The sequence below is a fragment of the Arachis hypogaea genome, chromosome 16, assembly GCF_003086295.3.
Source record: "Arachis hypogaea cultivar Tifrunner chromosome 16, arahy.Tifrunner.gnm2.J5K5, whole genome shotgun sequence".
Lineage (NCBI taxonomy): Eukaryota > Viridiplantae > Streptophyta > Magnoliopsida > Fabales > Fabaceae > Arachis > Arachis hypogaea.
Window position 1 is genome coordinate 887,828 of NC_092051.1, and position 25,575 is coordinate 913,402.

At 37.3% G+C, this 25,575-nt stretch overlaps 4 protein-coding genes and 1 non-coding gene across 9 annotated transcripts; 4 read left to right on the forward strand and 1 right to left on the reverse strand.

Annotated features, from left to right (window-relative positions):
* LOC112754329 (lysine-specific histone demethylase 1 homolog 3) lies at positions 1-9,396 on the forward strand. 4 transcript variants are annotated; one of them, XM_025801941.3, is made up of 10 exons: positions 8-183; positions 357-429; positions 553-2,467; positions 3,068-3,209; positions 3,484-5,748; positions 5,919-6,012; positions 6,401-6,879; positions 7,652-8,371; positions 8,525-8,599; positions 8,858-9,396. In XM_025801941.3, exons 3-10 carry the CDS (start codon positions 807-809, stop codon positions 8,921-8,923), a joined length of 5,502 nt encoding a protein of 1,833 aa, XP_025657726.1. In that variant the 5' UTR covers positions 8-183; positions 357-429; positions 553-806; the 3' UTR covers positions 8,924-9,396. The 4 variants fall into 4 exon arrangements, with proteins under 4 accessions (XP_025657725.1, XP_025657726.1, XP_072075290.1 ...); XM_025801942.3 differs by having other exon boundaries at positions 97-253; XM_025801940.3 differs by having other exon boundaries at positions 1-183; positions 357-2,467.
* Positions 9,397-11,254: 1,858 nt separating this feature from the next.
* On the forward strand, positions 11,255-14,073 carry LOC112754332 (protein WHAT'S THIS FACTOR 9, mitochondrial). Of its 2 annotated transcripts, none has more exons than XM_025801946.3 (2): positions 11,255-12,076; positions 12,316-14,073. In XM_025801946.3, the coding sequence occupies exon 2, from the start codon at positions 12,413-12,415 to the stop codon at positions 13,646-13,648; it is 1,236 nt and encodes a 411-aa protein (XP_025657731.1). In that variant the 5' UTR covers positions 11,255-12,076; positions 12,316-12,412; the 3' UTR covers positions 13,649-14,073. The 2 variants fall into 2 exon arrangements, with proteins under 2 accessions (XP_025657731.1, XP_072075295.1); XM_072219194.1 differs by having other exon boundaries at positions 11,328-12,072.
* Positions 14,074-14,666: 593 nt separating this feature from the next.
* LOC112754336 (probable 1-acylglycerol-3-phosphate O-acyltransferase) lies at positions 14,667-18,730 on the forward strand. The gene is made up of 9 exons (XM_025801950.3): positions 14,667-15,214; positions 15,549-15,785; positions 16,071-16,117; positions 16,228-16,346; positions 16,465-16,613; positions 16,782-16,891; positions 16,973-17,072; positions 17,630-17,753; positions 18,337-18,730. The coding sequence occupies exons 1-9, from the start codon at positions 15,036-15,038 to the stop codon at positions 18,460-18,462; spliced, it is 1,191 nt and encodes a 396-aa protein (XP_025657735.1). The 5' UTR covers positions 14,667-15,035; the 3' UTR covers positions 18,463-18,730.
* A 46-nt stretch (positions 18,731-18,776) lies between these two features.
* Positions 18,777-23,361, forward strand: LOC112754334 (protein ACCUMULATION AND REPLICATION OF CHLOROPLASTS 6, chloroplastic). The gene is made up of 6 exons (XM_025801949.3): positions 18,777-19,800; positions 20,525-20,749; positions 21,066-21,326; positions 21,436-22,387; positions 22,565-22,701; positions 22,929-23,361. Exons 1-6 carry the CDS (start codon positions 19,306-19,308, stop codon positions 23,217-23,219), a joined length of 2,361 nt encoding a protein of 786 aa, XP_025657734.1. The 5' UTR covers positions 18,777-19,305; the 3' UTR covers positions 23,220-23,361.
* Positions 19,111-19,183, reverse strand: TRNAE-CUC (transfer RNA glutamic acid (anticodon CUC)). The gene has a single exon. It is a non-coding gene; the product is annotated as a tRNA-Glu (tRNA).
* Positions 23,362-25,575: the final 2,214 nt, after the last annotated feature.

Below are 25,575 nucleotides of genomic sequence, written 5' to 3' on the forward strand. Positions count from 1 at the left end.
ACACTCCATGGTGAGAAAGTGATCGTGACGGTCACGGCGCAGGTCATTAATACAGCCTCGAAGAAAATCGTTTCCCCGTACCGAAGCCGTTACTCTGTTTCGTTTCGTTGCGTTGCGCACTTCAGTGTCCACGACCAATTCTCACACACACCACACCATCGAAGAAGAAAGCTCATAGCACAGGTTCCATTCCATTCCATTCTATTTCAAATCCTTTCTCTATTGCTTTCACAACGCATCTTCTCTAACTGCGGTTAGGTTTTATTTTATTTTATTTTTCCCTTTGTTTTGGTGTTTATTATTGTTGTTTTTTCATGTGGTTCTGAGTATAATACCTATTATTACTTTGCTGCTAGGGTAACTGATTCGCGCAAGCTTCAGAATCAGGACTTGGTGCTTTTTGGTTTCTGCTTGATTCTGTTGGATTAGGTTTCTGAATTTCTGGTTATTCTCGGTTTTCTTTCTTGTTTGGTGAATGTGGATGAATTAGGATTAGGATTTTTGGAATAGGAAATTCAGATTTGCTTTTTCTCCTTTTTGTAACGGTGACAGATAGAAGCAGGAGGTGGTGCTGGTTTGAGGAGTGAAGTTGGGGGGGAAGTTAAACCTAGGGCTGCAACATTTGGGAGACAGAGGTTTGATTGGTTGGATTAGGTTTGAGATTTATAGCTATTGTATGTTTGTATTGCTGTTGTGGTATGAATGAATTAATAATTTTTTTTGGTTGAAGAGAAGAGTGCCGTTTGGTTTTTTGTAATGATTCTAGGAGTTAAGTTTTGAAACCTAGAGCTATACAGGGGAAAAGAATGGATGGAGGGGATGTTAGGGCTGGGGGAAAGAAGAAGAGACCTAAGCCTGTGGAAATTGGATTTGATTCGGATGATGATGAGCCGATTGGCTCTATGTTTAAGCTGAGGAAGTCACGTGGGTCTAAGAAGAAGGTTGGTTCTGCGGCTTCTGAGGGGTCTTGTGGCGATGGGGCCAAGAATGTCGATGCTGTGACAAGAAAGTTGGTTGATGCAAAGGATGATTTGGTGGGAGGTATGGATGATACCTTGGCGAGTTTTAGGAAGAGGTTGAAGGGATCTGGAGCCACCAGAGCAACTAGTTCCGTGTTGAATGCAACGGTGGAGTCTTCTGACAGGTCTCTTGATCTTTCTGTTGACGGAATTGAGGGTCATGTTGCGTCTGACGATGATGTGGTAGCTCGCGGATCTGTGAGAGGCTCCAAGGATGAGAAAGGGGTGAATTTATCCGTTGGTGACCGCTTGCAGCATTCTTCTGATGAGAAAATGGAAGATTCATTATCAGCAATTTTCCGAAAGGCACAATCTAGTTCTGTTAGGAAATTCCGAGGCTCTTCAGGTTCAAGGAAGAAGAAAGAGAGTCACAATGGGGATAATAAAAAGCATGGGGATGGCTGTTTTCTGGTGGAAGTCACTGAAGGTATTTGTCATTCTAACATATTAGATGTCTGCAATGAAGATAGACAACAGTTGTCTTCTATTCAATCTGAAAATTTTCGTTGTGCTTCTGACCAAGAAAGAATCCTCAATGATGCTTTAAAGCAGTGTTCTTCCATGTCACATGACGTTGAAATGATTGATAATGGCTCTCTCTCTAAAGTAGTGGAAGGGGTATCTGGTACCGAGGGCGAGGTGAAGAATAAACTGACTGATGAACTAGCTCCAGTTTGTAATTTTGGTTCAGAACATGGCTGCACGTCTATGAAGAAAGAAAATTTCTTACCTCCTTGTGACACTGAGCCCTTGGTTAAATCAACCGGAAATATATCGAATGAGAATAATTATATTGTTACTGGAAAAGTTTTCTCTGGATGCCAGGTGGAGGTAGATGAAGGTGTAAAATCTGAAACCGAAGTCGTTTCGGATAAAGATTGTTGTGACTATAATGGTTTAAATACAAAGCCTGATGTTAAAGATTTAGTTCTAGGTATTTCACTTGAAAAAAATGATGTAACTGCCTCTGGTAGCTTATCTCCTAAAATGTCTGTGGAAGCCAATGAATCTGAATTAGATGTTCTGTCAAATCACTCGAAGAAACCTTTAGAAGTGTATAGTGCTTCAATTCTGAAATGCAACTCCATGTTAGATCCGGTTCAATCTGATGGATCCTCCCTTCCATCTGCACCAGATGAAAATGAGAATAATGCAGAATATAATGATTCTCTCTCTGATTTTGCCTACAAAGACAGTAAAATTCGTGCTGTGCGAAAGGCTAAAATGCATAAGCATGGAGATATGACTTATGAGGGTGATGCTGATTGGGAGAATTTAACAAATGATCAAGCTCTTAATGAAAACCATGCTGCTGAAGATTCTGAAAGTGTTGCAGTAGTTGCTGTATCAGCTGGGCTGAGAGCCCATGCAGCTGGTCCAATGGAGAAAATAAAGTTTAAGGAGATGTTGAAGCGTAAAGGTGGTCTCAAAGAATATTTGGCTTGCAGGTAGATAAGCTTTGATCTTTGCATTTGCTTGCAATTGATTTAATATTTTATTTTACTTTTTTTTTAGTGCTTGTTGGTTACAAAACTCTTTAATGTTTCCAGGTTTTAAATTTTATTTTAAAATTTTTATTCTTACAGGGAATTGCTGGAGATCTTTTGTTATTCATAACTGAATGTGTTATCTGCTTTAGTTTCACAAACACAAAAATGAGAATATTTATTTATTGCCATATATCTCCTGTTGCATATTAACTTGTCTGATTTAGCGAATGAACTAGCTTTTAGTTGTCATTTGAAAAAGACAAAAACATATAGACGGATAAATTACCACATTCATTTTATTAGATGCCTGTTTTATTGGTTCTTTTTTCCCCTTTGTCTTTGGTCATTGCACATTTCTTAATTTTGTGGGTTATGGTCCCTTTGGACATCAGAATTGGAATCGTAGTGTGGAATTGAATCTCAATTCCAATTCCAAGCTCTAATTCCATGCTTGACCCCAAACGAGACATTGGTGTTGTATTGTGATGGGCAATGGCCTTCCTCCTGTATTTGCTAGTGAAGCTTGCTATAGTAATCTCTGAATTTAATGCATTGCAGAAATCAGATCTTAAGTCTTTGGAGTAGAGATGTTACGCGTGTTTTGCCTCTTGCTGAATGTGGAGTTAGTGATGCTCAATCTGAGGATAAAAGTCCTCGTTCATCTCTTACTAGGGATGTCTACACATTTCTCGATCAATGTGTAAGTTTGTCAACGTGTTATGCAGCTATCAATTTTCATTTCCCTGGCTCCCTTACCCTACGAATATTTGGATCCATATTTTGTATTTGATAATTTAATCATTTTCAGTGCATTTTTCAATTATTTTTTCTTTTTGGTGGAGAAAACTCACTTTCTTTTAAAGGAAAAAATCTGCGTAGATTTGGATTCTAAATTGCTACAAACACAAAACAACCTAATCCAGAAACTGTTTGTGCTTATTTAATGGTGGGAAATGACGAAATCCTTTTTCCAGGGTTATATAAACATTGGTATTGCTTCTCAAAAGGATGTTGGAAGTAGTGCAATGCATTCTTATAAACTTGTGAAAGAAAAAGGTTTTGAGGAAAGCTCCACTGCTTCAATTGCTGACTCTGAAGAGGGAGTATCATTTATTGTTGGTCAAACTAAAATGTCAGATGTGTCCATGGAGAATAACCATGGCCTTAAAAGGGAGGATGAAGACGTACCAGCTGAAGCTACAGAAGGCAGGAACGCAGCAACGATAAATTTATTAAACACAAAACAACCTAAAGGAGAAAATTTTGATTCCCAAGATAATGATGAGATTCAGGAAGGACTTGGTGGAACTAGACATGTCAATATAAACAATGTTGTTCCTTCCTCCAAATTTCCTGATTGCAGACTGGCTTCTGCTGTAGCTACAGAACAGAGCAATGAATCTATCTGTGTTAAAACCGTCTCGGCTGATCGCATAGGTGATCAAATGTTGTCTGATTCTGAGGCTAGAAAGAGAGTTATTGTCATTGGAGCTGGTCCTTCTGGGCTAACTGCTGCTCGTCACTTGCAACGTCAGGGGTTGACTGTGACTGTACTCGAGGCAAGGAATAGGATAGGAGGTCGAGTATTTACAGATCGCTCATCCCTTTCTGTCCCTGTGGATCTTGGTGCTAGCATTATCACTGGTGTTGAGGCTGATGTGGCCACTGAGAGAAGACCAGATCCTTCCTCACTGGTTTGCTCACAGTTGGGCCTTGAGTTGACAGTACTGAACAGTGACTGTCCTCTCTATGACATAATGACAGGACAAAAGGTCCCGGCAGATATGGATGAGGCACTGGAAGCTGAATACAATAGTCTTCTTGATGGTATGGAATTGCTTGTTGCTCAGAAAGGTGAACAAGCAATGAGAATGTCTCTTGAAGATGGTTTAGAGTATGCCCTTAAGATTCGCCGCTTGGCACATGCTGGAAGTGGTGAAGAAATTGAACAAGTCAATTCTGGAGATAGTCCGTTGGATTCCAAAAAGGTCAGTACAGTGGAAAAAAAATTCGAGCAGGACATTTTAAGTCCTCTGGAGAGAAGGGTCATGGATTGGCACTATGCTCATTTGGAGTATGGATGTGCAGCTTCACTTACAGAAGTTTCTCTTCCCAACTGGAATCAAGATGACGTGTATGGAGGATTTGGAGGAGCTCATTGTATGATTAAAGGCGGTTACAGTGCTGTTGTTGAGTCTCTTGCAGAAGGGCTTCCTATTCAATTGAACCATGTTGTAACAAATGTGTCATACGATATCGAGGAACCTGGTTGCTGCAGTAAAGTCAAAGTTTCCACATCAGATGGCAGTGAGTTCTTTGGGGATGCTGTTCTCATCACCGTTCCACTAGGCTGTTTGAAGGCAGAAACCATACAATTTTCTCCCCCTTTGCCTGAGTGGAAATATTCTGCTGTTCAGCGTCTTGGTTATGGAGTTCTCAATAAAGTGGTTTTGGAATTTCCAAGTGTATTTTGGGATGATGCTGTGGATTACTTTGGAGCAACAGCTGAGGAGAGAGGTAAAAGAGGTCACTGCTTTATGTTCTGGAATGTCAGGAAGACAGTTGGCGCTCCTGTCCTTATAGCATTAGTTGTTGGTAAGGCAGCCATAGATGGTCAAAATTTGAACTCTTCTGATCATGTTGAACATGCATTGAAGGTTCTTCGTAAACTTTTTGGGGAAACTTCAGTTCCAGATCCTGTTGCCCATGTTGTAACAGATTGGGGTAGAGATCCTTTTAGCTATGGTGCTTACTCTTATGTTGCCATTGGAGCATCAGGAGAAGACTATGATCTATTAGGGAGGCCAGTTGATAACTGTTTGTTTTTTTCTGGTGAAGCAACATGCAAAGAACACCCTGATACTGTTGGTGGTGCTATGATGAGTGGACTTCGGGAGGCAGTTCGCATAATTGACATATTGAGCTCTGGTAATGATTATACTGCAGAGGTGGAGGCAATGGAAGCTGCACAGAGGCAGCTAGATACTGAAAGGGATGAAGTTAGGGAGATAACAAAGAAACTTAATGCAGTTGAGCTTTCTAGTTTATTGTACAAGAACTCTTTAGATGGTGCTCAAGCTGTGACCCGGGAAGCTTTATTAAGAGAAATGTTTTTCACTGCAAAAACCAGTGCCGGGCGCCTGCATGTGGCAAAGCAATTGCTAAGTCTTCCTCTTGGAAAGTGGAAATCCTTTGCTGGTAGTAGAGCGGGGCTAACCGTTCTCAACTCATGGATACTGGTATGATTGTACTACTTGATTCATTATTGTCAAGTTATTTTGTATCTTCTTTGACAAATAGTACTCTGAGCATGCAGCCATTTCTGGTAAAAAACATAAAAAAGATAAATTTATCCTTTGGTTATAGGATTTTAGATTATGTGCTTCTTATTCCATATATCTCAATATAGGACTCCATGGGGAAGGATGGAACCCAACTCTTGCGACATTGTGTGCGTCTTCTTGTACGTGTTTCCACTGATCTGCTTGCTGTACGCGTGTCAGGTGCTTTTTTCCCCTTATGAATTTTTGTGTGTATGCATTGAAATTCATGAATTTATGAAAATAGGTTTTATTACTGGATCTCATCTATCTGTTATATCTAATATTTGAGGTAGAAATACATGATTATCTTAATGGGATCAGTTTGCGTAAGATTAGAACAATTTCCTGTTCCATTTTTTTTTAAACTATAAATGTCAAACCCAGTTTGTGCCTTTTCTTATGATTACCAACTCCCTACTCATGATCAATCTAATGAAATATGAATAATTTCTTTATATTTTTTTTCCAATCCCCTTATGCTCCAGGAGATTACTCTGTCTGTCATGTGGAATATGGTATCTTTAATTTGCCTTGTATTTTTGTTTTAACTTTCTTATTGTTGGTGCAGGAATAGGAAAAACTGTGAAGGAAAAAGTTTGTGTACATACTAGCCGTGATATTCGTGCTATAGCAAGCCAGTTGGTCAATGTATGGCTTGAAGTTTTCCGCAAGGAAAAAGCTTCTAATGGGGGTTTGAAGTTGTCGAGACAAGCAGCTGCTGTAGATTTATCAAAGAGAAAACCTTTGAAAGACTCTGCCTCAGGAAAGCCACCTTTGAGTACACAGCATGGCATGCTTGAAAATAAAGGAGGTTTGCTGAATCCTGCATCTGCTGGAAGCAATTCACAAGTGAGGAAATCGCACAGCAAACAGGGAAAACAACAAGCAGCAAATGACTCAAGGCATGATGTCAGTTCTTCCAGGTCCCAAGGTTCAATAGACAAAGCTGCTGCAGAGGAGGATAACTATTATGCCTTGACTGAAGAAGAACGGGCTGCCATTGCTGCTGCGGAAGAGGCCCGTGCTAAAGCACATGCTGCTGCTCAGGTTTGTTTCTCTTCGTGCTTAGTTTTAATTCCATTAATCTGTTGGTGTGGTGCTTGCTTGTTACAACTTACAAACTTTACTCGAGTGTCTGCTTGTCCTGGTTGGGAACATGGCTAACACTTATGTCCTTATTGGATTAGGTTTGCTAGTATGAAGGATGTTAGGTGCATACTCGTGTAATACAAATCTGCTGGAAACAAGCCTAACTGTGATCAAATTTTGCCTGGTTTGAGTGAACACAAAACCAGCTGTTTTGTGGCTTGAGCTTTATAAAAAATAGGGGTTGCATATACTTTTAGCAAGCTCTTTAGTTGTAGCATCTGTTTTTACAATTTATATTCAATATTTTATAAATAGTTACAGGTAAAATAATAAAGAATAGCAATGATGTTGCCCCTTGACAAACCTATCATTTGGAAATAATTGTTGGAGAAAATAGGCTTATGCAGGCAGAATCTCACCTTAGATGGGTTGTTTATATCTGGAAAAGGCCTCTGGAAGTCCCAATATGGAGGGTAGTTAGGTGGAGGGTATAAGAGTAGTTACAGACCAAAATTATAGATGAAACCATTGAAAATAATTTAGATTATAAGGAATTGACTGTAATAGTGTAATATGACTTATGATAGGACATATGGTGTTGTTTGATCTACTAATTGATCTCATTTAGTAGGGCAAAACGTAGTTCTTTTTATTGTCAACAGACCTATGCTTCCTTTACCTATTTTTTGTCATGTTGCTTTAAAGATTTCATGGATTTTGTTCTTTGCAGGCATATGCTTCTGCAGAAGCCAGATGCAGTACACTACTACAGCTTCCAAAGATACCTTCCTTCCACAAATTTGCTAAAAAGGAGCATTGTTCACAAAATGATGAATGTGATAGTAGAAGAAAGTGGTCTGGTGGAGTTTTGGGAAGGCAGGATTGTATTTCTGAAATTGATTCAAGGAATTGCAGAGTTAGGGAATGGTCAGTTGATTTCTCTGCTGCATGTGTTAACCTTGAGAATTCCAGAATGTCAGTTGACAACCTTTCACAGAGGAGCCATTCAAATGAGATTGCCAGCCATTTGAATTTCAGAGAGCACTCAGGAGAAAGTGTTGCTGCAGCAGACAGCAGTTTATATACAAAAGCTTGGATTGACACATCTGCTGGTGTGGGTATAAAAGACTCTTATGCCATAGAGAGATGGCAATCTCAAGCAGCTGCAGCTGATTCTTGTTTCTCTCATCCAACCATACATATGGGAGATGAGGAGGATTCAAATGCTCAGTCGATGTTATCCAGTCGGAAGCGTGATGGTTTGGCAAATGAGAGCTCTATTTCACAGGTTACTGTAAATAAGGAGGCCTTAAAAGGTCATCACCGGGGAGCTGATCATATTAAACAGGCTGTTGTGGATTATGTTGCCTCGCTACTTATGCCTCTTTATAAGGCAAGGAAACTAGACAAGGATGGGTACAAGGCTATCATGAAGAAAAGTGCAACAAAGGTGATGTGAATCCTTTGCCTTTTTGAACTATGTATTTGCTAAATTAAGAAATTATTATCATGATTTGTTAGGTCGAGAAGTGATAACTTAATCAGAATGTCATTTTAAGAGGCAAATACTCTTCTTTTATTACTTACAGCTTGAGTGTTTCAGGTCATGGAGGCAGCCACAGATGCTGAAAAAGCAATGATGGTTCATGAGTTTCTAGATTTTAAACGGAAGAACAAGGTACTTTCGTTTTCCTTTTTATAATCATAGGTCCAGCTACCATTCTTTTGGTTCTTCTCCTGTGGTAGATTTCATTTTAGAATATGCCATTATTTTTACTGATATTGATGATTTACATCATTCACTGCTGGAAGCCAGTTTCTAGAAAATTTTTTCAATAGTGACTGATGGGATATTTTTCAAGTGGAGCTTCAGATGTGCTTCTGACATTATAACATTTTTTTTCACTGACATTGGTTGGATGGCTGAAATATGCAGATCCGATCCTTTGTGGATGTATTGATTGAGAGACACATGGCAGCGAAATCAAATGCAAAATCTTAATGTTCTTTGGATTGAATAGCCTGTGGTTACTTCTGTGTAACGGTTGCCAAAGTCTTGGTTTTTTTTCCGTACCTTAACTCTCAGGCTGTTGTTCGTCAAGAGTATGACAGGGCACCTCAATCTGCCATTTTAACGAACCTTGCCACTAAAGAAACAGATTGCGCAGGCAGGTTTGAAGATGACAACGAATCGCATTCATCCATATTAGTATTTTGTCTTTCATCGAGGTGTTTATTCCAAAAACTACCTCCGAGGATTGAAATCTTAGACCCCATTTTTGTTGAAGGGGTTTCCAATGGACAAGATAAAATTTGACCTTATCAATTTCTTCTATTTGTACAGCTTAGGATTGTTTTAGTGATGACAATTGACAAGCATACATATCCATTTCCCATTGTCGTACTGGAAACTTTTCTTATATAACATCAATTAGTTAACTCTTATTTCTTTCTCCAAAGTGGGGAAAGAACTATGCTTGGTTTTATTCCAGCATTTTATCCTCCATCTTTATTTACCACTCTACTCGTGTGTATAGTATGTTGCATGATATCTGTTTATAGTTGAGTAAGCTTCCAAATGTGTAACAGAAAAGTCACTTACCTCTGAGAATGAGCCTCTGGATTGCAGCATGAGATGCCGATTTCTTTTGAATTGATGTGTATAATTTTAAGCCAATCATTCAATCTTGGATGTTATCTTGTGCTAACTATTGCTTACGCCGTTTTTCTATTGGCTGCAAGGCTAAGAAAGATTTTGTCAATCACATAAGAGGGGAGGTAATGATTATTCCGCCATTTCCCTGTGATTTTGATGGTTATTTAACCTCTTACCTTCTAATTTACAGGTGCCTTTTGTTTTCCTAATTTCATGTCTATTCATTCTGGTTTTATGGATGATGACCCTTCATGATTATACTGCTTCTGTTTCTACTGCAGGAAAGAGGAAACTACTGTAACTACCTCGTTTCTATTGATTGTTTATTACAAACCAAAAATATATAGCTGCCAGGGAACTTCACTTTTTGATAGCTGTGTCTAGAAGGGTGGAGTACATTCTTCTTATCGTAAGCAATGTTTCTACTCCGAATTTATTATACCTTTTGGTGCCATATGGCTGAGAATTATCTATGTTCTTTGATTTATTTGGAGGATAATCGTACTTTATCATGGTCAGGCCACATAGATTGCCTGAATATCACAACAGAAAACTATCCCTGTATTTTGTGGATACATTTTTTTTTGGTATGCTTCGGACTACTTGAAACTACTGCCTGTGCTTGAGCCTTGAGGTGATTACAAGATGGTTTCAATTCAAATTTAGATTGATTCTATGTTCTAACCATACTCAAATGAGTATTACTGATATGGTCAATCTCTTCAAAATGTTTATTCTCTTAATATACTCTCGAGGTCAAATATTTAGTAGTTGCGCTTCTGAAATTAAATTGTATTATTCGGATAAGGAAAAAAAGAAGCCATTATTCGGATAATTTATTTGTACTTCAACATATATATATAATGGCTGATCTTATTTATTATAAAATTCTTTCAATATTAGTATTTTTTATTTTAGAAATGTTGTGCAGTATATTATGTATTATTATAAGATAAATATAGAATTAAATTCAAAGTAAATTTTATTTTGATCAGAAAAACAAAAATGATGGAAACTAAATACATTTTTCCCTATAAAGGAGTAATGACGATTGGTGAGCACCTATCTAACTTCTTTATCGTCGGATTAACCATATGAACTGAAGGAATTCTTGGCCTCCATATCTCGGAGATTTTGTTCATGAATGAATAATATGTAATTATTAAGTGATTTAAAAATATAAGCAGTGTCAAAGGGTTATATTTGACTTCTTTTATTATGTATTTTGGTGACTAAGTAAATCTAACTTTAAGTTTAATAGAACTAATTTTACAACATAAATACTAGTCGTAAATTTAAAATTTTCATACTTATAAAAAACTCTTTAATATTTAATACATAAAAAGCTAAATGGTCAACAAAAAGAGAAACTAAAAATAATTAAGTAAAATACTTAATTTATAGAAAAAAAATCTTTTAAAATGAGACATAAAATAATAAATTAATTACTATTAAATTTATAATTTTTATTATAAATAAATTTTTTTATCTTAATTTAAAAGTGATTAAACTCTTATTTTTTTAGTTTACTAACTTTATTTTAGAGGAACTCGATCTTAACTTATATGCATGATCAATATAAAATGTTTTTATTTTATATAGATATTGAATTGTGCAATATATTTATCAAATAAGTTAAAACAAATAAATTTTATATTTACTAGTTACTACTCAAGTTATTGCATTTACCATAAGGTGAGTGAGCATGGCCCAGTTTGATCCGAAAACCCAGTGTGTGTGGATAAAAAATGACCCGGTTTGTGACAGGAGCGAAGCTGGAGGGGAAGGGCGTCTGCAACCCACGAACTCGAATCGGCCGTTTAGTGGAAGCAGCAGCATCATAAGCATCATAGGGAGAAGGGTTGGCACAGACGAGGCAGACGGACAAACCAATTTACAGGAGATTGCACAGCAGAGGAGGAGATGCGGTTGTGTCTTGGCCCTGAGACCAGGAAGCTCAAGGCAGACCCAACGTTACAGCCAGGAGCGACATAGAAGCAGACCGGCGACGATGGAGATCTGTGGCAACACTGAAGCGGATGTGCTGCGAGCTCAAGCAGAAGTCTTCGCGGAGGACGATCGGCCTTGTCAACGCCTCCATGCATAAAGAGTTCGAGCTTCTGTCGGAGGGTGGTTGACATGGGTGGAGCCAGGAGGTTTGCTTGCGTTGAAGCGGAGAGGAGGGTCGATGAGGGTTGGGTCTTCGGGGTTGGTTCGCTAGGCAGCGTCAGGTTCCGGGTGTAGGGTCGGGTCAGTTTCTCTGGCCCAGATCCAGGTCCAAAAAAAAAAGACCCGGTTTGATCAAAAGGCAAAAATCGCATCCTAACCTCCCAGGCGTCATCCTTCCCCTTCTTCGCAGCAGCTCCTCCTCCTCTTCGCATCTCTGCTTCGGATTACTCGCCACCACAACTCAGTCACCGCCGCAACTCTGTTTCACAGCCTCCTCCCTCTCTTACTCAGCTCTCTCCTTTCACCATCGCCGGTGCCTTCTTCCTGTAGGTAAGCCTCCGTTTTTTTTTTTATTATGATAAACGAAAACATTGATTTGAAACTTATTATAAACCCTAATAGTTGATAATATACTTTCTTAATATTTTTATCGATTCACATCTCAAATTCTTATCAAGAAGTATCATGAATTTGTAAATATAGAAGTATCACTGTTCTGTTTTTATAGCATGAATTTGTTGGAAATATTGATTTCTCTATTTTAATTTATTATGCTTCATTGCTTGTAGTGTTCAAAGAATTTGTACTGCTTGAGAGGCAAACTGGGAAACTGATGAGAGGTAAACTCAGCTGCAATAGTATGTTATCTGTGCTCGATTTTTCATCATGTTTCGGACTTTATTTGGGGATGTAAGAAACTATGGTTTACTTCGAAAGGGATATATTTACCAGCAAAGGTTTAGCCTTGTGAATGTTAAGTTGAAATGGGTGAAAGATCGAAAACTGGATGCCGCTGTAGCTGGTCAGAGAGATCTTAAGGCGGTTGAGATCCTTGTTTCCATCATTGCCTCGTCTTCCGAATGTTGCCTTCCCATATATCGTCTTAATCCCCATCGCGGACAACTGGGTCTTCCTATTGATCTTAAGCTCTCTACCTTTATCAGAAGATATCCTACTATTTTTGTGGAGTCCAATTTTCTTGACAGTGGAGGCACTCCTGTTCCAAGTTTCGGCTTGAGTCCTCAAGCCTTGAAGCTTCACCATAAGCAAGTTAACATCCTTGAGCGTGATCAGTTGGAACTCAGGGATAGGCTATGCAGATTGCTTATGCTAACAAGAGACAGGATCCTTCCACTACAAACTATTGATCAATTAAAATGGGACTTGGGTTTGCCCAATGATTACCCGAGTTCTTTTGTTCCGAATCACCCTGATCGGTTCTCTCTTGTTCGCCTCCCTGATAATCGTGTTGGCTTGAAGTTGTTGTTTTGGGATGACAAGCTCGCTGTCCCGGAGATACTGAAGAATGCTTCTTTACAACAAGATCAAGAAGACATAAAAAATGGAACCTTAGCCTTTCCGGTTAGTTTCACAAGGGGTTTTGGTTTCAGAAGAAAATGCATGGAGTGGTTGAAAGAGTGGCAGAAACTCCCCTATACTTCACCTTACACTAATGCCTCACATTTGGATCCTCGTACCGATGAATCCGAGAAGAGGGTCGTCGGAGTCTTCCATGAGCTCCTTCATCTCACCCTTCATAAACAAACCGAACGCAAGAATGTCAGCAACTTGCGCAAACCCTTAGCGCTTCCTCAGAAATTCACCAAAGCATTTGAACGTCATCCTGGTATTTTTTACCTTTCCAATAAGAGTGACACGCAAACGGTGATTCTTAGAGAGGCCTACAATGGTAGGGAACTCATACAGAAGCATCCCCTTGTGAGAGTCAGAGAGAAACTTGCAAATTTATTGAAGAAGGGGTTACATGATAAGAGTAGGGGTTACACAAGAGATATAGATGAGTCAGACTCAGACATAGAGACTGAAATGGATGAATATGATTCAGATGGCTTCCCCATAATCACTAAAGAGGGGTGGGGCCGTGTCCCGTGGGGCGGGTAGAGTGATGATGATGGATCTGAAGAAGAGGAACAAGAGGAGGGGGAGGAGTAGGAGGAGGAAGAAGAAGAGATAGAGAGCGGGTTTTTAGTTCCTACAATCATTTGGAGTTGACCTTTGGCACTATTACCTGACAGGTTAGCGGACAACCGTAGCAGAGGTCGATTTGTCCATTTTCCTTAATTAGTGGGGTCTGCTTGAGGTTTAAAGATAATTAAAGTCAGTTATGTCTCATGGGAAAAAGGTCATAGCCGGATAGGGTATTTACCCTTTTTATTATGTGTCATAAAAGTTGAAATCTTATAAAAGACTGGTTTAGTCAATAAAAGTCAATTGTGCTAGTGCATATTATGTAGTGACTTTACTTATGACTTTACTTATTGTACACTCTACAGTCATCATTCAACGGTCATCCATTTTTATCAAAATATCTGAACTTATGCACTCCCAATAATCAAACATGTTAATTCTTCTATAAATGTTTTTAATGCTAATGCTAATGCTGCTCCTCCTTCTAACAAGTGATGAGTATATCACTCATCCAAGCCATATAGATTTCTATTGACTGGAAAAATACAGAAGTACAACTTTAGTGGGAGGTTTTATCTTTTTATTTTAATATACAATAGAAGTTGAAAAAAGATTCAAGTGATTATCGGATGAAAAAATTGATAAGCAAAAGTATATGATATATTCACACACAAAAAAACCTTTTTATGATGTCCATCTCTTTGAAATCGGTCGAGTTTAACAAATGTTAAACAAATCAATTGAATCGGTTCATCGAAATTTCGGTTTGAAATTAACTGATTTCGAGCAGATAAATAAACTAATGTTGATTAATATTTTCTCCTAAAAATATTTTAAAATTTATTCAAAATGGGAAAACATTAAAATTCTTGTTGATGAATTTTGATGAATGAAAAAAAAAAAAAGTAAAAATTCGATACAATTAACTTCATCTAAAATTTATAACACAGAATTATTGGATATTAATTTAGTCAATTTCCACAATAAGAGAGAGAGAGTAAAATTAGTGGCTACGATTCTCCACGTAATGGGTACCCGTCACAACCGTCACTGCCCGCGTAAGCACCCTTCTCTTCCTCCCTCTAATAATTGAAACCAAACTTCTCTTTTCTTTTCTTTTTTAATTTATTTTTTCTTTCTCTCCAAATTCCAACTTCTCGCCCCTTCGTTCTTCTTTCTTCTTTCTTTCCTCTGCTTCCCATCGTTGAAATTTAACAGAATCACGCATACACTAACAAATAGAATACACTTTTGCTATTATTATTGCTTCTAACATCATCCAATCCAATTTTTTTTTCTTCAAATATAGCATAGTTACTGTTAAACACAGACAGAACACACTTGAAATTTGAAGAGACTTATGAACACGATTCGGTCTCGTTGGTTGTCGAGAAAAATGGCCGAAGAATTTGGCAAATCAGCAACCGCAACCACTTCCTCCACCGAAACACCGCGTTTTTGGCCTTCTCTCTTACGTTGGATTCCAACTTCCACCGACCACATCATCAATGCCGAGAAGCGCCTTCTCTCTCTCGTCAAGTATCCATCTCATAAACCCTTTTCTTCTTAGCTTCTGTTCCTTACTCCTCTGCTTAAAAGTTGAATCTTTTACGATTTTTCCCGGTCTTAATTTGTATGTTGGTCTAATCTAATCCATTTCTTTGAGATGAATTTGATAAATACTGTTTAGAGTGCATTTGATTGTTATGTTTGTAAAGTATGCATAGCTTGTGTTTGAATAAACTCTTCAATGAGAATATCAGAAAAAAAAAAATTCCCTTTTTTCCCGTTGTTTTGATGTTACAACTTGATCCAATAGCACTTCGAAATTGTTTTTACTAAAATTGTTCCTCTCTTTTTTTTGGTGCGGCAGGACTCCATATGTTCAAGAAAAGGTTAATATAGGCACTGGTCCACCAAATTCTAGAGTTAGATGGTTTGGTTCAGTGAGCAATGAGCCACGGTTTATTAACACCGTTACATTTGATAGTAAAGATGATGCTCCTACCCTTGTCATGGTTCATGGATATGCAGCTTCACAGGGTTTCTTCTTTCGCAATTTCGATGCTCTAGCTAATCGATTTAGGGTCATTGCTATTGATCAACTTGGGTGAGTGAGATATGCTTGTATGTTGTATCTGAGTGTGATCCTACTGATGTTTTTAGTGCTTTGTGCTTTACGGGGTCATTGTGAGTTTTGATTTTGGAGGGGAAGGAAAGTGAAGGACTCGAAGCGTAAAAGGAAGTATCCTTTTACTACTCAAGTTCTTCTCTTCCCCTAAAAGACTCAAGCTCGCAAACACCCCCTTTATGATTAAATTTGAGGGAAGTAATGTTGTTTCAAATTGAGGCCTGTGTTTTGCTCTAACTAGTTGCATTGAAACGTTTTTGTCAGTTGGGGTGGATCTAGCAGGCCTGACTTTACATGCAAAAGCACTGAAGGTTGATGCTAAAGTTGATTTCGAAATTCGAATAGAAAAAGTTTCATTCTTGTTGCCTAAGTTGAAAGTATGAGTAGCAAAATACTTAATCTTTGTTGCTTGACCATGCAGAAACTGAAGCATGGTTCATCGATTCTTTTGAGGAATGGAGAAAAGCCAAAAACCTGAGCAATTTTATATTGCTCGGGCATTCTTTTGGTGGTTATGTTGCTTCCAAGTATGCACTTAAGGTTAATGTCGTTCTACAGTGTACTAAAATGACTCTAATTTGGTTTTCTTTTGCTTTTTCCTTTTTAAAAAGAATTATGGTATATATTACTATATCCTAATGTTTATTCTTATGAATAGCACCCGGAGCATGTTAAGCACTTGATTTTGGTGGGACCTGCTGGTTTTTCACAAGAAACAGAGAGGATTACAAAGTTCTTATCAACATGGAAAGGATCAATTTTGAACCAGATATGGGAATCTAACTTTACACCTCAAACTATTATTAGGTACACTACTTTGTCCCTATTTCTTCATCCTGTATATCAGTTTTATCATTTAATTTCGCTTGAATTAGTTTTACTATAGAGTTAGTGTTCTTTGTATCCCTTCCCTCAAAATGACAGATATTTTTTCAGATAAATCTCTAATTGATATTCTACATATGTTTGTCGCAGAGGTTTAGGTCCTTGGGGTCCTGATATGGTGCGCAGGTATACAAGTGCTAGGTTTGTTACTCATACAACTGGTGAAATGCTGAATGAAACTGAAACTAGTTTGCTGACAGGTATGATCTGATATAACCTATTAATATGTGTTAAAGATGTAAGATTATATTCTAATTATGTATTTATTTTTACTATTGAAGATTATGTTTACCATACTCTAGCGGCTAAAGCTAGCGGTGAGCTGTGCCTCAAACATATATTTTCGTTTGGAGCATTTGCTAGGATGCCCCTTCTTCACAGGTTTGATGATCATTCTCCTGCTGTTAATTATTGAATTATTCATTCCTTTCTGCTTTATTACTTCAAAAATGTTAGTAGTTGAAAATGAAAGGTTATTTGGATTTTAGATTATAGTATTTATAACTTGATTCCATGTTCTATATTTACTATTGCGTGGCTCATAGAAAAGATAAACTTTGGAAGCTTCTGATGTCTTCAATGCATTGAAAATTTAAAACTTACCAATTTTTTTTAGAAATTTAAATAGTGTGCTCATAAGGCTTTTGTTTGCAAAACCCCTATGAAATAGGGGAATTCATAGGAAAAAGTAATAGGCCACAAGGGAAATTGACTCTAACGGGTTGCAAAGACAGTAGTGATACACCATTCCTAAAAATCCTCATAAATATCATTGTAAAAATTAAATGAGGTAAAAAAGTTGATTCAATTAATATCTTTGATGATTAACTTGCAAAATATGATATGGCTTCATATCTCTATAGGTTCAAATTTCCACTTGCTATTAGTAGTTAGGATAATGCTATAACCTCCATTTTCTGCCTCTTTTGGTGTTTCAGGGCTTCAGAGTGGAAGGTGCCCACCACTTTCATATATGGTATCCAAGATTGGATGAATTACGAAGGTGCCCAAGAAGCGCGCGACCAGATGAAGGTTCCATGCGAAATCATTAGAGTTCCCCAGGTACTATCACTTTCTCCTTGTCCCCAAACAATGAAAACCCATTTTGAATGTTGTTTTAAATTTGGATAAGGTAAATTACACTGACATCCCTTATGGTTAGGAAATATTACACACAACCCCTTTTTTATTTGTAAAATTATACACTAAACAACCCAGGATTGTGACATTCTATCCTCCTCCAGGGAATACAAAATCCTTATTTAAAACCACCCTTACTCCATGGTGCATATAAGAAATAGGCCGAAGGATTCGGGTTATATGACACTTGTCGCTCTTATGTTTTGCAAAACGTGACACTTTGGTTGGTTAATGTCTCATGACAGAAAATACATAGATAGTGAGACAAAGATCCCTGTCATCATTGTTTGGACAAATTTTGTTTAAGGATAAAATCATTGTCTATTTTTGTATATGTCACCTTTTTCAAATAGGTTTATGTGTTTCGGTGTTTTTAAATTCTTTTGTTAAGAGTTAAGACAATTTTCAAACAGGACCTAACCTCTGTTGTAAACATAACATTTGAGAGGTTAGTATAATTTACTCTCTATATTTTTGAGCTGAGAAATTTGGTTATTTTTTGCAGGCTGGTCATTTTGTGTTCATTGACAACCCAAGTGGCTTCCATTCAGCTGTGTTCTATGCTTGTCGTAGGTTTCTTAGTCCGAATCCCGATAGCGAGTCCCTTCCGGACGCGTTAACCTCTGCATAGGCCATAATCTTGTGCATGCTGTCTAGAATTTTATTATTATTTGTGAAGTAAGGTTATTACAAATTAAATTCCATGGGTTAATGAAGCCATGTTCCAGTCTTTTGCTTGATAGAAATTGTAGTTGTAAGAGCAATGACAAGGAACACAACCTGTGTCATGAATTTGATTACTGAAAGATGTGCTGAATTAAACTTTGTAATAATAAGGTTGTTCTTCTGTATAGTTTGTACTATAAATGAGAAAGTGATAGCCTATGTTGTACTATAAATTAAGAACTCATTACACCTGTCTTTTTCCCCTGTTGACATGATTGTAAAATCTAGTTTGCATTGAATCTGAAAGAGATACAACAACACTACTCAATCATTTAAAATTTCATCGATCTAATCTAAGTTAACTTTGGCACCAATATCAAATTTGGACCACAACAACGGTAGAATCAACTTTTTTAAACCCCCTTCCCCTCCCCCTTGAATTCACCATTCTAAAATACATTAACTAATTTATCACCATATAGCATATAGTATATATAGAATAGAAATAACTACAAGAGAAATACGTCCTACAAACAATTTCTCATAAAATGATAAAATGCATAGTAAAAATGTTATGTATATACTAAAATTAAGTGAATGTAGTAAAACAAAATTCCGTTGCCGGGACTTGAACCCGGGTCTTTCGGGTGAGAGCCGAATATCCTGACCAACTAGACTACAACGGAAGCTGTTGACAAGACTTGGGAGTTCTAGGTTATGAGTGAGGGGTTCAGAGAAACAATCCAAAATCTGCGCAGGGTTTTAAGCTCAAAGCAGAAAAACAAAAAAAAAAACAGAGCTGCCCACAATGGAAGCTAATGCTTTACTCCCTCGCATTGGCGTTGGCCTCTGCGCCCCGCCACTCCTCCACTTTTCACAACGCCGTACCCGCCTCTCTTTCTCATCCTCCGCCAGTAAATGGGCGGAGCGCCTCATCTCCGACTTCCAATTCATCGGCGACTCCGACCACCACTACTCCTCCGCCGCCGCCGCATCCGCTACTCTCAGCCCTCCGCGCTACGATTCTCCGCCTGAGCAGCGGTTCGTCTCGATTCCTCTCGACTTCTACAGAATCCTCGGCGCCGAAACGCATTTCCTTGGCGACGGTATTCGACGCGCGTACGAGGCGCGTTTCTCGAAGCCACCGCAGTATGCGTTCAGCAACGAAGCGTTAATCAGCCGCCGCCAGATTCTCCAAGCTGCTTGTGAAACCCTAGCTGACCCTGCTTCCCGCAGGGAGTACAACCAGGGACTCGTTGAAGATGAAGACGCCACCGTTTTCACTCAAGTCCCTTTCGATAAGGTCATTTTATAATTGAAGCTCAGCCAATCTTGAATCGTAAACTTGGAGTTTATGACTTGACTTAACTTGACTTTAGAGTTCGATAATGCTGTTTGTTTGTTAATGCAACTTCGATTTTTAAACTGTTCAGGTAGTTCTTATTCACTAGATTAAAACATTAGAGATCATCTTCAACTAGTGGGAAATAGTTTAATTTTTGCTGCATAGTCTATTAGTGATTTTCAAGTGGTAGGTAAGCTCATCCTTATCCCCTTTGTCTCGAGTTCGAGCCCTTGGATGTATATAGAACTGTATTGAGAGCAGTTATAGTTCCTCCAGTCGGGTTAGTATACCAGCGGCAAAGACTCATGTTTTTAATTCTTACTTTAATTGTGCTTGTTAATGGAGTGTAAATAGAGTATATAAATGAGGTTATAATTTCAATTCAGGATTTTTGTTTTTGGGGTAGAATAAGGTCATGTTTTGCTATTAATATTGTCAAAGCAAGTTTTTATTGACATGCATAAAGATTGAAAGGATAAATGTTGTGCAATGGATGGAGTATTGGAGTATGGTTCAATGTATATGGAAGGAATGCACAAAATTTTGAATATTATATGTCAAAAGTTTCCCCCTTATCACAGTACATGTGTTTGACAAGTGGAGTGTATGTATAGGTGACCCCATGTTGTTTTTGGCTTAATTTGTTCAATTGCATAAGAAGGCAGTGATGGGTTTTTTGCAGGTTCCTGGAGCTCTCTGCGTGCTGCAGGAAGCTGGGGAGACTGAGTTGGTGCTTCAGATTGGGCAGGGCTTGCTGAGAGAGAGATTGCCCAAGTCATTTAAGCAAGATGTCGTGTTGGCCATGTCGCTCGCTTATGTTGACATCTCGAGGGATGCTATGGCCTTTACCACTCCGGATTTCATTACTGCATGTGAGATGCTTGAGAGGGCATTGAAACTTTTGCAGGTGAATATGATAGTTCCATGGCTATGGATGATGGTTTTTTTGTTTCTCGATTGCTGTATCTTAAAATTTGCCATTTTCCAAAGAATATTGGTTTCGGATGATTTGACTTTTTTTAAGTCAATGCTTCTAATTATATCAATAGGGATGTGTGGAATTTGGTTTGACACTGTGACAGGATTAATCATGACATTGCAAGCCACTGTATAGTTGTTATAATGTTCAATTAGGTTTTGTATAAACATTGATGGTTTAAAATTTGACACAATATAAAATACAGTTCTGATACAAAGTGCTCTCTGCGAACTTGATTATGTAGGAAGAAGGAGCAAGCAGCCTAGCACCAGATTTACAAGCACAAATCGATGAGACACTGGAGGAGATAACCCCACGTTGTGTTTTGGAACTTCTATCCTTGCCCCTTGATGAAGAACATCGAGCACGAAGGGATGAAGGTCTGCAGGGTGTCCGCAACATTTTGTGGGCTGTTGGAGGAGGTGGTGCGGCAGCAATTGCTGGGGGTTTCACACGTGAGGACTTCATGAATGAGGCTTTTTTACATATGACAGCAGTTGAACAGGTATTCTTGCATTGTCGTTTTGCATATTTTTCTGTAATTTTCTCTTCAGGTTTATTTTTGAAAATTTCCCCTCATCTTGTTTCCTTTTTACCTTCAATATTCTTTGAAGGTTGATCTTTTTGTGGCCACACCAAGTAATATACCAGCTGAAAGTTTTGAAGCGTATGGGGTGGCACTTGCGCTCGTTGCTCAAGCCTTTGTAGGTAAAAAGCCACATCTTATCCAAGATGCGGATAACTTATTCCAACAACTTCAACAAACAAAGGTAACAACTATGAGACATGCTGCCTCTATTAATGCTCCAAAGAGAGAGGTTGATTTTGCTTTAGAAAGGGGCCTCTGTGCATTGCTTGTTGGGGAGCTAGATCAGTGTCGATCATGGTTGGGACTAGACAGTGAGAGCTCTCCATATAGAAATTCATCCATTGTAGAATTTGTAATGGAAAATGCCAAGGGTGATGAAGACAGTGATCTTCCTGGACTCTGCAGATTGTTAGAGGCATGGTTGATGGAAGTAGTTTTTCCGAGATTCAGAGATACTAAAGAGATAACATTCAAGCTTGGAGATTACTATGATGACCCTACAGTGCTCAGGTATCTAGAGAGGCTGGAGAGTGTTGGGCATTCACCCTTGGCTGCTGCAGCAGCCATAGTGAAAATCGGAGCTGAGGCTACTGCTGTTATTGGTCATGTCAAGGATAGTGCAATGAATGCATTGAAGAAGGTGTTTCCTGTTGGTTATGAAGATAAAATTGTGAAAACTCAAGAGAATGACGGGAAGGAATATTTCAATCTTTCTGAAAGTGAGAATCTTTTAATTTCACCGGATCAAGATACTTCGACTGGTATTGAGGTTTCTGGAACAAGAAAATCTTCTGAGATAAGTGGTGATGAGATAATTACTGACAAAATTAAAGATGCAACTGTGAAGATCATGTGTGCTGGCGTTGTGATTGGCCTCGTGACTGTGGTTGGCTTGAAGTTTATACCTGCTAGGCATGGCTCACCCACCATACGCAAGACAACTGGTTCGGCACTGGCATCAGATACTGTCAACATAGGTATTACCTTTAGAGACACCCGCAATTAGGATCACAATTACAAATAGATTTCCATCATGAAATTTCTTATCATCTGAATGATTCAGTTACTGCTGATCAGAAATTTGATTTCAGAAGTTCATAGTTAACTTCTAGCAATTATTGCATGGTGCGTATAATACATATTCATCTGCACAGGTTCCTCGGGAGGCGAAGAATTAGAAGAGCAACTTCCGAAAATGGATGCAAGGGTTGCTGAAGCTGTGGTTCGCAATTGGCAGAACATCAAATCCCAAGCTTTTGGACCCGAACACTGCCTCGAAAAATTGCCAGAGGTAAAGAATTAATTTGGTCCTTATGAAAATGGAGGTGATAATCACAACTTTACAAAAACATGACCAATATGCTGAAAATCTTGTGATTTTGAGGAAGTGCTTTAAAAGAAGCTCATTGTAGACTAATGAATGCGATTTTATCCTAGACAACTTGAAATTCTACTGTGATTTCCTTAATTTTCATCTTCATATATGTCAAGTTTTGCTGAATTTAAGATATGCTATAGGTACTTGATCACGAGATGTTGAAGATATGGTCCGATCGGGCATCCGAGATTGCAGAGCGCGGTTGGTCCTATAACTACACGTTGGAGGACCTCAGCATCGATAGCGTGACTATATCCCAGAATGGGCGGCGTGCGGTGGTCGAGACAACTCTCAAAGAGTCAACCCACCTCAATGCTGTAAGTCATCCGCAGCACAATGCTTCAAGCAGCAAAACCTACACAACAAGATATGTGATGTCTTGTTCAGATTCAGGTTGGAAAATCGTTGAAGGAGCTGTTCTTGAGTCATAGTCATGTTTTGTAATATTGTTTGCACTTTTCGAGCACTCTTAATGTAGTTAACCTGTAAATACTCCATCTATGTGCTATCAGATTGTTCAATTAGCTGCAAAATGTTTGAAAATTTCATGCAGAAATAAATAATTTTTTATTATTTATTTTGTTTTTTTAAACATGTAATTTGGACTTTGATCTAAGCCATGTCCAAACAAAATATCAGGTATCGGTTAAATTTAACGAAAGGTGATAATAACTTAATAAGTGATAACTATTGCCTCAAGTTTGATTTTATTCTGTGCAGTATGATTTCTTAATCTAACAAATGAGTTAATTTACTTTTCTTAATAAAAAAATAAATAGGTGCACGGAGTGAATTAGGTATTTCATATGGCAAATATAAAGAGTTTTAATTTTAACAAACGTGATAATAAGATGGCTGCATTTATTTTTTCTCTCTTCTCTCCTCTCTTTTCTTCTTAATTTTTAAAAGGTATTATTTTTCTTTGATATAACAATTATAATTATTTTGGTCTCTAAATTTTCACCTGTTAATTAACTTGGTCCTTGAATTTTATAATTATCATTTATCAATACTTTATGGTATAGTAATAACGTGTTCCGACAATACCACCTGTAACAAAAAGATTTGTTGATGACCTGTCGTATTAATGACACGTGGCATGATAACTAATATTATAAGACGTAACACTAAAATCTACCGTTTCATCAACAATAATGTTAAAACATAATTTATAAAAGAGATTAATTTGATCCATCATTATAAAATTTATAGACCAAATTAATCCGTTTAAAAAATCCAGGAAACAAATTGATTGGTTTTCTTCAGCTATGATATTGCATGATAGTTGTACCAAAAGCTTCATTATGATAATGTGAAATATTATTCGTATCTACTACGTCTTTTGTTACATGTTGTTCTCTATCTCAAAGTCTTCTTAGGCTTAAAGGCCAAGCAATAGCAACTCATGCAAATTAAAGCAATTAAAGTGGGACCTATGTATCAATGAATGTATGATAATAATGTGCCAAGTTGATACGGTATCTTAGGGAGAAATTTTTATATGCTATATAGTATTCGAGCAAGATATTTTTCTTGCTACACACGCATCATTTATTATTTAAATTTGTCACTATAATTTTATTTGTGGACTAGTAAGAATAAAAGAGTACAATTATGATTAATGTTATAAATTTCTTAACCAGTAACTCCTATGAATCTGAAAGATAGAAATTAAATGGGAATACAATTAATAATCACATATATATGGAATAAATTATTATTTATTCACTTGAGATGATGCATTCATGGTTGAATTATTAATTTATGGACTAAAGTTTTTCTTATTTCGTGGAGAAGTTTTCATTGTACCAAAATGTTGACTATATATGGGAACTTTAATTATACTTTATCAAATCAACAAAGAATGAGAAAAAGAAAGTAACCTCCCTAAAAACGTTTAGATGCTCCCCTTATCATTTTCATTAGATCCTCCTTTGAACTCTTTTTCAACAATAATATTTCAAAAGTTTAATTGTGTGCTAATGAAAAGATCAATCTAGTACTACATTTTAGGTTTTATATTCTTTTTAATATAGTAATTATTATATAGTACTTTTAGTAAATATCAGCTCCTATAAAAAGCAGTTTTTTTTTTTTCTTGATAATATTTCACCAGAGACTACTCATGAAGCTAAGGCTGATATTTAATTACAAGTATACTCATTTTGTTTCTCAGTATATTATTAAGTTGAAAACCATTTTTTCACACTTAAATAGTGTGTAGATTATTTTATATAATTATCCATCTCACATTTTATTTAATAATAATAAAAAATATATTGACTTGGTATATAATAAAGAGTTATGTTAGGGAGACATTAACACAAAAGTTTTCTTATTTTCAGACTATAAATGCATTTAAAAAGTCAAAAAAAGATAAATTATGACTCTATATAGTAATTATTTTAGAGCATGCATTGTTAGTGGGGACACATAGGGGTTACCCTATCTATTGCTACAATAATTGTATGTGGGGGAACAAAGTGAACCCTAAGACATCTCAATTTTTTTTTTTAAATCTTTGTTATGACCTGTTTTGTTAAATTATTGTATGAATGTTAAATTTTTTTAGCTCTTATACATAAAAAGACTTGCAAATAACTTTTCAAGTGGCTTTTATATTATTAGTAGCAAAAGTTAATCTTATTATTAGAAATTATAAGAGTTAGTTACTTTACACCTATAAATATTACGAGGTTTTTAGTTTTAGATAATGTGAGGCTTTATACTTGTATATTTGTAAAATGTAGGTCTATTCTTTATTAGTTGCAACAACCATTTTTTTTA

Coding starts and splice junctions, on each gene's coding strand:
- LOC112754329 (XM_025801940.3), top strand. CDS start 807: ATGGATGGAGGGGATGTTAGGGCTGGGGGAAAGAAGAAGAGACCTAAG. Junction 6,013..6,400: donor GCTTGCTGTACGCGTGTCAG/GTGCTTTTTTCC, acceptor TTGTTGGTGCAG/GAATAGGAAAAACTGTGAAG. Junction 6,880..7,651: donor AAGCACATGCTGCTGCTCAG/GTTTGTTTCTCT, acceptor TGTTCTTTGCAG/GCATATGCTTCTGCAGAAGC.
- LOC112754332 (XM_025801946.3), top strand. CDS start 12,413: ATGTTTCGGACTTTATTTGGGGATGTAAGAAACTATGGTTTACTTCGA.
- LOC112754336 (XM_025801950.3), top strand. CDS start 15,036: ATGAACACGATTCGGTCTCGTTGGTTGTCGAGAAAAATGGCCGAAGAA. Junction 15,786..16,070: donor ATTGCTATTGATCAACTTGG/GTGAGTGAGATA, acceptor CGTTTTTGTCAG/TTGGGGTGGATCTAGCAGGC. Junction 16,614..16,781: donor ACACCTCAAACTATTATTAG/GTACACTACTTT, acceptor TGTTTGTCGCAG/AGGTTTAGGTCCTTGGGGTC.
- LOC112754334 (XM_025801949.3), top strand. CDS start 19,306: ATGGAAGCTAATGCTTTACTCCCTCGCATTGGCGTTGGCCTCTGCGCC. Junction 21,327..21,435: donor ATATGACAGCAGTTGAACAG/GTATTCTTGCAT, acceptor TATTCTTTGAAG/GTTGATCTTTTTGTGGCCAC. Junction 22,702..22,928: donor GCCTCGAAAAATTGCCAGAG/GTAAAGAATTAA, acceptor GATATGCTATAG/GTACTTGATCACGAGATGTT.